This window comes from Entelurus aequoreus, linkage group LG03 (genome assembly GCF_033978785.1).
Source record: "Entelurus aequoreus isolate RoL-2023_Sb linkage group LG03, RoL_Eaeq_v1.1, whole genome shotgun sequence".
NCBI lineage: Eukaryota > Metazoa > Chordata > Actinopteri > Syngnathiformes > Syngnathidae > Entelurus > Entelurus aequoreus.
The window spans coordinates 61039647-61051686 of NC_084733.1; the positions used below are offsets into that span (position 1 = coordinate 61039647).

At 46.1% G+C, this 12040-nt stretch overlaps 1 protein-coding gene across 3 annotated transcripts in view; it reads left to right on the forward strand.

Moving 5' to 3' along the window:
- disp1 (dispatched homolog 1 (Drosophila)) overlaps nucleotides 1–12040 on the forward strand; it is a 71203-nt gene that overhangs the window by 19560 nt on the left and 39603 nt on the right. The window contains exon 1 of one of the 3 annotated variants that reach the window (XM_062042352.1): nucleotides 2005–2400. The exons of the other annotated variants lie outside the window; for them this stretch is intronic. Coding sequence (XP_061898336.1) covers nucleotides 2296–2400 — 105 coding nt within the window. The 5' untranslated portion in view covers nucleotides 2005–2295. Of the gene's footprint in view, nucleotides 1–2004; nucleotides 2401–12040 lie in introns of those variants that run through there. 3 annotated transcript variants of the gene reach the window in all.

A 12040-nucleotide genomic window follows, 5' to 3' on the forward strand; every position in this document is an offset into this window, starting at 1 on the left:
CTCAGGAATGAAAATGTAAAAGTCAAAAATCTGGGATAAGTCTGTGGCAAAAACATTTGCACAACTACATTTCTCTGTTATAGTAGTGTACTCACAGCAGTTAAACTATAAAAATCATCCATCCATCCATTTTGTGTTGAAGCCTATCCCAGCTGCACTCAGACGTAAGGCGGGGTAGACAAGTGTCTACAAAAGGTGCATGTCTTTGGAGGTGGGAGTGGCCTACCCCCAGGTGCATGTCTTTGGAGGTCGGAGGAAGCCGGAGTACCCAGAGGGAACCTATGCAATCACGGGGAGAACATACTCCACACAGAAAGACCCGGAGCCCGGGGATCAGACCCAGACCCTCTTATTGTGAGGCAAACGCACTAACCCCTGTTCGACCATGCTGCCCCTTCTCTTCTATTATTTTGTATGATTTATTCAAAATATAGAAAATGATCACATGTGAATGTTATCCACATGATTGACATCTAAGTTGTCTTTGAGGCTTGCAGGACATAATCTGAATATTTCTTATTAGACAATGGCTCTAACTTTGTGCAGATACAGTTGTAGTACTTTACATGTTTACTACAGATACAGTAGTATGTATCTGTTTAGCTCAGATACAGTAGTAGTACTGTACATGTTTTGATCTGTTTACTACACATACAGTAGTAGTACTGTACATGTTTTGATCTGTTTACTAGAGATACAGTAGTAATACTGTATCTGTTTACTACAGATACAGTAGTAGTACTGTACATGTTTAATCTGATCTGTTTACTACAGATACAGTAGTAGTACTGTACATGTTTTATCTGTTTACTACAGATACAGCAGTAGTACTGTATCTGTTAACTACTGACACAGTAGTAGTACTGTACAGGTTTTGATCCGTTTATGACAGATACAGTAGTAGTACTGTACATGTTTTATCTGTTTACTACAGATACAGTAGTAGTACTGTACATGTTTAATCTGTTTGCTACATATACAGTAGTAGTACTGTACATGTTTTCTCTGTTTACTATAGACACAGTAGTAGTACTGTACATGTTTTGATCTGGTTACTACAGATACAATAGTAGTACTGTACATGTTTTGATCTGTTTACTAGAGATACAGTAGTAGTGCTGTATCTGTTTACTAGAGATACAGTAGTAGTACTCTATCTGTTTACTACAGATACAGTAGTATTAATCTGTTTTGATCTGTTTACTACAGATACAGTAGTAGTACTGTAAATGGTTTGATCTGTTTACTACAGATACAGTAGTAGTACTGTACATGTTTTATCTGTTTACTACAGATACAGTAGTAGTACTGTACATGTTTTGATCTGTTTACTACAGATACAGTAGTAGTACTGTACATAAGGGTGTAACAGCAACTTTGCATTGGACGCCAAGATGAGCGGTCGCACTCTTTCGCTCCCGATTGGGAATTCAATCAACTGCTCGGATTATCCCACACTTCCTCCTTTTTCTACTGTGGATCACGGATTTATAATTTAAACCTCCTCGGATATTTTACCCTCTTAAAATGAGAGTCAAGAACGCGAAATGGACATTCACAGCGACTTTTATCTCCACGACAATACATCGGCGAAGCACCTTGGCTTTGGAGCTAACGTGTTAGCATCGTGCTTGACTGCACATCGAGGCAAAGGGAACATGCCCCTGACTGGAAGGATAGACAGAAAGTCAATAATACTACTATTACTTCTACTATCAGGAGAGACTGAACTCAACCCTGGACCTGTAACAACACGGTTAATGTCCCGACTGGCGAAGACTAGCAATGCTACTGCTAGCGTCGCCATCGAAGCTAACTCGGCTACCGGCTCATCTCAGCTCAAGCTCACCTGTGCGCGGCGGAGGACTTCGCCCCCTTCATCGACACGGTCGGAGGCTCGGCGGCGGCGGTGGAGGACGACCCAGTCATCGGAGAAGGCAGCGACTCAGCGGCGGTGAACGGTGCGGCGGCGGACGGCGACCCAGACATCGGTGATGGCGGGGAAATGCACGAGATGGCGGGGGCCCACGCGGCCTCTCCCCGGCCCTGACGGTCGAGGACGCGGCATACACAGGATTTAGAGGCGCCTTTACACAAACATTTTCGTTGTTCTCTTTCTCTTTGTCTTCAAAAAAGCCCGCCAAAAGGAAATCCTCCCCCACCCCTAACTGGAGGAAGATCAATATGCCTCTCTCTCTCTCTCCTCTCTCTCCCTTATCTTCCTCCTGCTCTCAACTTCAACAGCAATAATAACCAACAACTTTTCTGGTCAGTACCACAACACAGCGGACTCTGATGCTCTTTTTGGTTCCAGTGGGTCTACACATCATCCACCTTAATGTGAACAGCCTCTCTGGAGCTAAACTCGACCAAATCAGAGAAATGTTCCTCAACACGAAGGTAAAAATCTTGTGTTTTGTGTGCAAATTTGATCCAAGTATTTCTGACTCAGAGATAGAAATAGAAAACCTTTCGGTTATCAGAAAGGATAGGAATAAACACGGGGGGGGGGGGGGTTTGTATGTATATTCACCAAGATATTAAATACATAACTCGCACTGATCTTAACCACAATGACCTGGAATCTGTGTGGGCGGAAATCAAATTTAAAAACGCTAAGCCGGTACTAATAGGGATTGTTTATAGACCCCCTAATCAGAGTGATTTCTACGGGGCTCTGGAAGAGTGCTTGGCAGAAACAGACAACGTGGAGAAAATTATAACTGGGGATCTGAACACAGATATTCAACGCAAAGATGCGAACTGTCTTCAGATCCTACAGCAAGTTTTGTAATCTGCACGGTCTTTCCCAGCTAATAGCGCTACCTACAAGGGTGTGTGATTCCACCCAATCAACCATAGATCTCATTCTCACTTCAGACCGGCCTAAAATAAAAAATAGTGGGGTCATGATCTGTGGTCTTAGCGACCACTATCTAACCTTCTGCACCCGCAAAATAGCTAAACCCAAAGCCAATGGCCACATAACAGCCCAATCCAGATCCCTCAAAAAATACTCCAATGACAATTTCAATTTAAAATTAGATGAGTGGGACTGGTCCCCTGTGCTCGCGAGCAACCTGGTCGATGTTGCTTGGGATCGCTTCAAAACGGCGTTCCTAAAGATACTAAATGATATGGCTCCCGTGAAAACAGTCAGGATCAAAGCCCGCTCGGAACCATGGATGAATCCGGACCTATTAGCTGCCATAAAAGACAGAGACAGAAAATACTCTGAATACCAAAAATGTAAAACAGAAGTAGATAAACAACCCAATAATATCAACCTCAAATTACTCCTTTCAACTCTCAAAAAACAATGCAATAAATTAAGAAATAAGTCAACCTGTTAGGAATTGGTGAGGTGGATCCCAGGGATGCAGAGACGAAAAGTGTATAGAATTGGTCTTCCTTTTATTTAGGAGAAAGCACAAAGTAACAAAACAAAGGCGATGGTGGTAAACACAAAAAACACACCATGTAAAAAAAACTACTAAGAGAAAAAAAACACAAAACTAAAAGCGCTAGACAAGGCTAGGAAAAATACTTCATGAGAGAAGTTAATAGAAAAACAAAGTCCCAAATAAAAACGCTAGACAAGGCTAGGAAAACATACTTCATGAAAGAAGTAAATAGAGTACAAAATAAAAACGCTAGACAAGGCTAGGAATAATACAGGCAAACCTGAGAAGAATGGTACACAACGAACTAGTGAGTTCTCTGGCACGACCAACAGGTTGCAAGCAGTTACAAAGTTCCGGCGCTCACAGGCCGTCAGCAGCCAGGTTAAGTAGGCTGCTTCTAATCAATCTCAGGTGTGTGCTGCTGCCTTGTGCCAGCTGCACTCCATACTGTGGACAAGAGAGAGATTGAACAGGTGTACAGACAACACATAATTGAGCAATGAATTTTCAGATTACCACAGTACCCCCCCCCCCTCGATTATAAGCGATCTAGAAATCCATAACCGCTCCTCCGGGCCGTACCCCTCCCAGTCTACCAGGTATTGGAAACCCCTGCCCCTTCTTCTCACATCCAGGATGGTGTTGACTGTAAACGCCGGGTGACCCTCAACCAGCCTGGGTGGAGGAGGCGGTACCTCAGGAGGACTGAGCGGGCTGGATGCGACAGGCTTGATGCGGGACACGTGAAACACAGGATGGCACTTGAGAGATTCAGGAAGACGGAGCTTGACTGCAACGCGGTTGATGATCTTCACACTAGGAAATGGTCCAATAAATCTGGGAGCCAGTTTCCTTGAGTCGGTGGCTAGTGGTAGGTCCCGGGACGATAACCAAACCTTCTGTCCCAACTGGTAGTGAGGGCCTGGTGTGCGATGGCGGTTGGCTAAAAGTTGGTTCCTGGCCGATGTTCTCTTTAATGCCGTCCTGGTGTTGCGCCAAGCCTGGTGAGCCCGACGCAGGTGTGCAGTTACGGATGGTACGTCGGCGTTGGGTTGGTTAGATGGAAACACTGGCGGCTGGAAACCATAGGCGACGTGAAATGGAGACAGGCCGGTGGCGGAGCTAATGAGGGAATTGTGGGTGTATTCAATCCATGGGAGATTCTCAGACCAGGTTGAGGGTTGCTGATGACAGGTGCACCGGATGGCCGCCTCCAGGTCTTGGTTGGTCCGCTCTGTTTGTCCATTGCTCTGTGGGTGGTAGCCGGAGGATAGGCTAGGGGATTCCCCCAGAGATTTGCAGAATGCCCTCCAGACGGCCGAGGAGAACTGTGGGCCTCTGTCGGATACCACATCAGTGGGGATGCCGTGCAGCCGGAAAGCGTGGAGCACTAGTAGTTGGGCTGTTTCCAGAGCAGAAGGCAGCTTGGGGAGGGCCACGAAGTGGGCCATCTTCGAGAACCGGTCCACAATGGTCAAGACAGTGTCTTTTCCCTCGGAGGGGGGCAAGCCCCGTGACAAAGTCCACGGCTATGTGTGACCAAGAGCGGGAGGGGATGGGTAATGGGTGTAACAGTCCTACTGGAGCCTGGTGGGATGCCTTGTTCCGGGCGCAGATCCGACATGCTGCCACAAAAGCCTTTGTATCTGCCAGAATGGATGGCCACCAAAAACGCTGGGAGAGGACAAAACAGGTGCGACGAGTACCTGGATGGCAAGCGATCTTCGACCCATGTGCCCAATCCAGAACGCTGGAACGGAGCCGAGGAATCACAAACAACCGACCTGGTGGACAGCCCCGAGGAGATGTGTCTGATTTCAGGGCCTCCAAGACTTGCCGCTCGATGTCCCACTGGAGTCCCCCAATGATTTGGGTATGGGGAACAATTGGTACAGGGGATGAATTCTCAAAAGACGGTGAGTAGAGACGGGACAGGGCATCAGGCTTCCCATTCTGAGAGCCAGGTCGGAAGGTGATGATAAAATGAAAACTGGTTAGAAACAGTGCCCACCTGGCCTGGCGAGGGTTCAGTCTCTGTGCGGTTCTTAAGTAGGACAAGTTCTTGTGGTCCGTGTAGATGATGAACGGTAGCCCCGCCCCTTCCAGCCAATGTCTCCATTCCTGAAGGGCCAAGATGACCGCCAGAAGCTCCCTGTTGCCAATGTCGTAATTCCTCTCCGCAGGGGATAGGCGACGGGAGAAGAAAGCGCAGGGGTGCAACTTCTGGTCGGTGGTAGATTGCTGGGAGAGTACGGCCCCTACGCCTGAATCAGAAGCGTCTACCTCAACAACAAATTGGAGAGAGCGGTCAGGGTAACAAAGAACAGGAGCTGAAGTAAACAATTTCTTCAACCTCAAGAACGAGGAATTTGCTTCGGGTGTCCATTCAAACGGAACCTTAGTAGATGTTAGCCTCGTAAGTGGCTCAGCGACACGACTAAAATTACGAATAAATCGCCGATAAAAATTAGAGAAGCCCAAGAATCTCTGAAGGTGCTTCTTGGAAACCGGAGTGGGCCAGTCTACCACTGCTTTTACCTTAGCGGGGTCAGGTCTGAGTCTACCCTCCTCTACGATAAAACCTAAGAAGGGAATGGAGGATGAATGAAACTCGCATTTTTCCGCCTTGACGAACAGTTTGTTCTCGAGCAATCGCTGCAGGACTAACCGAACCTGCTGCACATGTTCGTCAAATGTCGAAGAGTAAATTAATATATCGTCCAGGTAAACGAAAAGAAACCGACCTGTCATATCCCGAAAAATGTCATTAATGAAACCCTGAAACACGCCAGGTGCATTAGTGAGTCCAAAAGGCATTACTAAATACTCAAAATGTCAGAGAGAGGTGTTGAATGCGGTCTTCCATTTGTCCCCCTCTCGGATGCGAACTAGATGGTAAGCGTTGCGTAGATCGAGTTTAGTAAAAAATTTTGCTGACTGTAAGGGCGTAAATGCAGAATCGAGGAGTGGAAGTGGATACTTATTCTTGATAGTAATCTGGTTCAGAGCGCGGTAGTCTATACAAGGCCGTAGGGACTTGTCCTTCTTTTCAACAAAAAAAAATCCCGCGGCTACAGGTGAGGTTGAAGGGCGAATGAGCCCCGCAGCTATTGATGTGTTTATATATTCTTCTAGTGCTTTAAGTTCGGTGTTTGACACTTTGTACATACGGGTCGATGGTAAAGCCGGTCCGGCTAGCAAATCGATGCCACAATCGTAGTGTCGGTGGGAAGGAAGATATAGTGCACAATCCTTGCTAAACACCGCTCTTAAGTCATGGTAGTTAGCGGGCACGTTTGTCAAATCTATGTCCTCTATTAGGGAGGTAGGTGGTGGTGTGTGAGAACCTGCGGCAGAACGAAGACAATGTGTGTGGCAGGTCACACTCCAATTAACAATGGCCGAACGAGGCCAATCAATGTGTGGGTTATGCTTGTGTAACCAGGTTAACCCCAGAATGACGGGTGCGGACCGAGATGGCACAATAAAAAAAAGTTATTGTCTCACAATGATTACCAGACAAGCGGAGGTTAAGCGGATGGGTCTGGTGGGTAATGCTGGCTAATAGGCGCCCGTCTAGAGAATACACCCTTTTGGGAACATACAGTTTTACAACTGGAATCTTATGAAGTCTCATGAACTCAAAATCCAAAAAGTTATCATCTGCTCCGGAGTCAATGAGAGCGTGAATGTCTATTTGTTGGTTAGACCAGGAAAGAGTACCTTTTAGCTGCATTCTGCTTGCTGCCAACGAAGGAGAACGGCGACCTCTTGTGGACAAGTCCTCTGGCGAGTGAGGGCGCCTGCGTGGCTTTGCGGCAGGACGCGGCAGTACCTTGCAGCGGGAGATGAGATGATCAGCGGCCCCGCAATATAGGCAGAGTTGGAGGCGAAGGCGGCGCTCCCTCTCAGCGGTGGTGAGTCGGCGACCTCCCAGTTGCATCGGCTCGTCCATCTGCCACGAAGGAGAGGTGTCTTCGGGAACGAGTGGCTCCGTCTTGCAGATGGCAGGTCTTGCAGGCGCTGATTGGCTGCTTGGTGGGGCTAGTCTCCCTCGTCGATCCCTCCTCCCCTCCAATAGGCGGTAGTCGATCTGCACCGCCAGCTCGATGAGATCGTCCAAATTAGTCGGAAGTGACAGCGGGATCATCATGTGACGAATCTTGTCCGCGAGCCCCAGGAAAAAAGCGTCCAACAGCGCCGAGGGACCCCAGTCACAGTCGGCGGCCATGGTGCGGAACTCCATCACGTAATCCGCGACCCGTCGTGAGCCTTGTTGCAGCCTGAAAAGGGACCTAGCTGCCTCTCTACCTGGGAGTCGTCGCTGGAAGATTTGCCTCAGGGATTTGGAAAAGTTTGCATATGTGGAGCTAGAGGCGGTCTGACGGTTCCATTCAGCAGTCGCCCAGGTGCCCGCACGGCCAAACAGGTGAGAGATAACGAACGCTACCTTGTGAAAAGGTGAAAGCGGATGCGTTTAGCTCAAAATGTAGCTCACATTGCGTCAAAAATTGTCTTACGTCTTCCCTTTCTCCGGAAAAACGTTCGGGTCGGGACAGCCGTATGTTGCCGGTAGTAGCGGGTGGTGTAGGCTGGGCGGATGCTTGGTCAGGCACGGTGCTCGAGGTGGGTACTACGGTGGCTAGCAGCATGTTGACTCGTTCCAACATGGCGTCTTGACGCTCCGACAGTCCATGTAGACCCTGGCTCAGGTGGTCTAGCTGGTCCCCCTGCTGGTTGATCCGTTGTGCCTGGCCATGCAATGCTCTTCTCCAGGAATCTGTCTCTGCGGGTTCCATAGTTTGGCCGGAACTTTTCTGTTAGGAATTGGTGAGGTGGATCCCAGGGATGCAGAGACAAAAAGTGTATACAATTGGTCTTCCTTTTATTTAGGAGAAAGCACAAAGTAACAAAACAAAGGCGATGGTGGTAAACGCAAAAAACACACCATGTAAAAAAAACTACTAAGAGAAAAAAAACACAAAACTAAAAGCGCTAGACAAGGCTAGGAAAAATACTTCATGAGAGAAGTTAATAGAAAAACAAAGTACCAAATAAAAACGCTAGACAAGGCTAGGAAAACATACTTCATGAAAGAAGTAAATAGAGTACAAAATAAAAACGCTAGACAAGGCTAGGAATAATACAGGCAAACCTGAGAAGAATGGTACACAACGAACTAGTGAGTTCTCTGGCACGACCAACAGGTTGTAAGCAGTGACAAAGTTCCGGCGCTCACAGGCCGTCAGCAGCCAGGTTAAGTAGGCTGCTTCTAATCAATCTCAGGTGTGAGCTGCTGCCTTGTGCCAGCTGCACTCCATACTGTGGACGAGAGAGAGATTGAACAGGTGTACAGACAACACATAATTGAGCAATGAATTTCAGATTACCACACAACCAACCTGACTAAATCTTAAAAAAAAAAATTATATTAACGACAAAATAGAGGAAAACACAAATAAGCCACGTGAGCTCTGGAAAATTCTCAACAACCTGGTTGCAGCCAGAAACTTAAAACCAGACTCACCAACATCAGCATCAAGGAGGGTGACTCCCTCATTACAGACAAAATGGAGGTAGCTAGCAGACTTAACATCTTTTTCACCAGCATAGCCGCAACTCTTGTCAACAAGCTGTCCCACCACTCTGGTCGCTTTGGTGTAGAACACATTAAAGCCTTCTACAGAAAGCTGGGAGTATCCAACGATGATTTCAAATTAGAAATGGTCACAGCTGATGAGGTGTTTAAAAAATTGAGCGCGCTCCACCCTAACAAGGCCACCGGCCTTGATAATATTCCCTCCAGATTCCTCAGAGATTCTGCCTCCATCATTGCCCCGATCATCACGCACATAATAAACCTATCAATTACACAAGGCCAAGTACCAAAAGATTTTAAGATAGCAAGAGTAACTCCCCTCTTTAAAAAAGGAAGCAAATTGGAACCTGGCAACTACCGACCTGTTTCTATTCTCAGTTCCATTTCGAAAGTAATGGAGAAAATAGTTTATGAACAGGTCGATAGTTACCTTGCCACTAATAAACTCATGTACAAATTCCAATCCGGCTTCAGAACTAACCACTCCACTGACACATGCCTTCTCTATCTGACCGACCACATCAAACATGAGGTGGACACGGGCAAATACTGCGGCATGGTCATGCTGGACCTTCAGAAGGCCTTTGACACCGTTAACCACGCTATACTGTTGGATAAGCTCAGAGCAATCGGATTGAACAAAACCTCATGGAGCTGGATGCAATCTTACTTGGAGGGGAAGGAGCAGGTGGTAGAGGTGAACGGCACCGTGTCCCCCCCCCTCTCGGTTAGCTGTGGAGTCCCCCAAGGCAGTATATTGGGACCTTTACTGTTCCTAATATACATAAATGACATGTCATCGGCATGCGACTGTGAATTGTTTTTGTTTGCGGATGACTCTGCCCTGCTGGTATCTGACAAGGACAAGTCACAGGTGGAGAAAATCCTCAGTGCTGAGCTGTGTAGAACTTGCACCTGGCTCGCTGACAACAAGCTATCCATACACTTGGGTAAAACGGAATCCATCCTGTTTGGGTCCCACGTCAACCTTAAGAAAGTCAATGACTTCACTATAAAAGTGGGTGACATTGTTATCACCAGGAAAGATGAGGTCACCTACCTAGGTTCCATTTTAGAGGCTAACCTTTCCTGTGATAAAATGGCAACCAAGGTAATCAGAAAGGTTAACCAACGAATGAGATTTCTCTACAGAATCTCCTCTCTGGTCAACAAAAGCACCATGAGGATTCTGGCGGGAACTCTCGTTCAACCCTTTTTCGATTACGCATGCACCTCCTGGTACCCTAGCACCTCCAAAACCCTCAATAAACTCCAAACATCTCAGAACAAGCTAGTCAGGTTACTTCTAGACCTCCACCCCAAATCCCACCTCACTCATACCCACTTCTCTAAAGTGGGCTGGCTCAAGGTGGAGGACAGAGTTAAACAACTTGCACTGAGCCTAGTCTATAAAATCCACTACACCTCCCTGATACCGAAGTACATGTCAAACTACTTCCTTAACGTAAATGACCGCCATAACCACAACACCAGGGGGAGCTCCACTAACCACGTTAAACCCAGATTCCGAACTAACAAAGGTCTTAACTCATTCTCTTTCTATGCCACATCAATGTGGAATGCGCTCCCAACAGGTATAAAAGAAAGGGCATCTCTATCCTCCTTCAAAACCGCAATAAAAGTTCACCTCCAGGCAGCTACAACGCTAAACTAACACCCTCCCCGGATTGCTAATAATCAATTGCTAATAATCAAATATAAACAATCAAATGCAGATACTTTTCTTATGCCTTCTGATCTCTCTCTCTCTCTCTCTCTCTCTCTCTCTCTCTCTCTCTCTCTCTCTCTCTCTCTCTCTCTCTCTCTCTCTCTCTCTCTCTCTCTCTCTCTCTCTCTCTCTATGTCCACTACTTGCTGTCCATATCCTACCCCCCCCCCCCATCCCCCTCCACACCCCTGATTGTAAATAATGTAAATAATTCAATATGATTATCTAGTGTGATGACTGTATTATGATGATAGTATATATGATCGTATATATCTGTATCATGAATCAATTTAAGTGGACCCCGACTTAAACAAGTTGAAAAACTTATTCGGGTGTTACCATTTAGTGGTCAATTGTACGGAATATGTACTTCACTGTGCAACCTACTAATAAAAGTCTCAATCAATCAAACGGTACACAAAAATTTCGGTTCGGTATGTACCTCGTTTTAGAGGTCACGGTTCGGTTCATTTTCGATACAGTAAGAAAACAACAAAATATAAATGTTTTGGTTATTTATTTACCAAATTTGTAAACAATGGCTTTATCCTTTTAACATTGGGAACACTATAATAATCCTGCCCAAAAATAGAAATAGCTCTGTGTGTGATAGATGTGAGCCACCTCTAGGTTGATCAGTACAAAAGCAGGCAGTCATGAATGCTAAGCATAACAATAACATACATATACACACAGGGTCCATTGCCAGGGTTAATGTGGTCAACATATATAAAAAAAATCTAAATAAGATAAGGCTCAGAATGGTTTCTTAACAAAACCTTTCTACATAAGGGGGACGGCGTGGCGAGGTTGGGAGAGTGGCAGTGCCAGCAATCTGAGGGTTGCTGGTTCAATCCCCACCTTCTACCATCCTTGTCACGTCTGTTGTGTCCTTTATTAGTAGATTGCACAGTACAGTACATATTCCGTACAATTGACCACTAAATGGTAACACCCGAATAAGTTTTTCAACTTGTTTAAGTCAGGGTCCACGTTAATCAACATTAAACTGCCTCAAGTTGTTGCTCAGATTAAATAAAATGACAAAACTTTTCTTCTACATTTAAAAAGTGCTACATTAAACAGTTTCAAGTCAACTCATCATGCTTAATTTATTACAGCATTTGGGAACCCTGTAGTTGATTTTTATTATGTAAATGTTATATTTTTATCAACATGTGATAGCAGGGACCCTGCCATTCAAAACTAGGCTGCTCCATTACTAATGATTGACCGTGGAGTTCATGTAGGCCAGGGGTCTCAAACATGCGGCCCGCGGACCAATTGCGTTCCGCGAGACGTTATTTT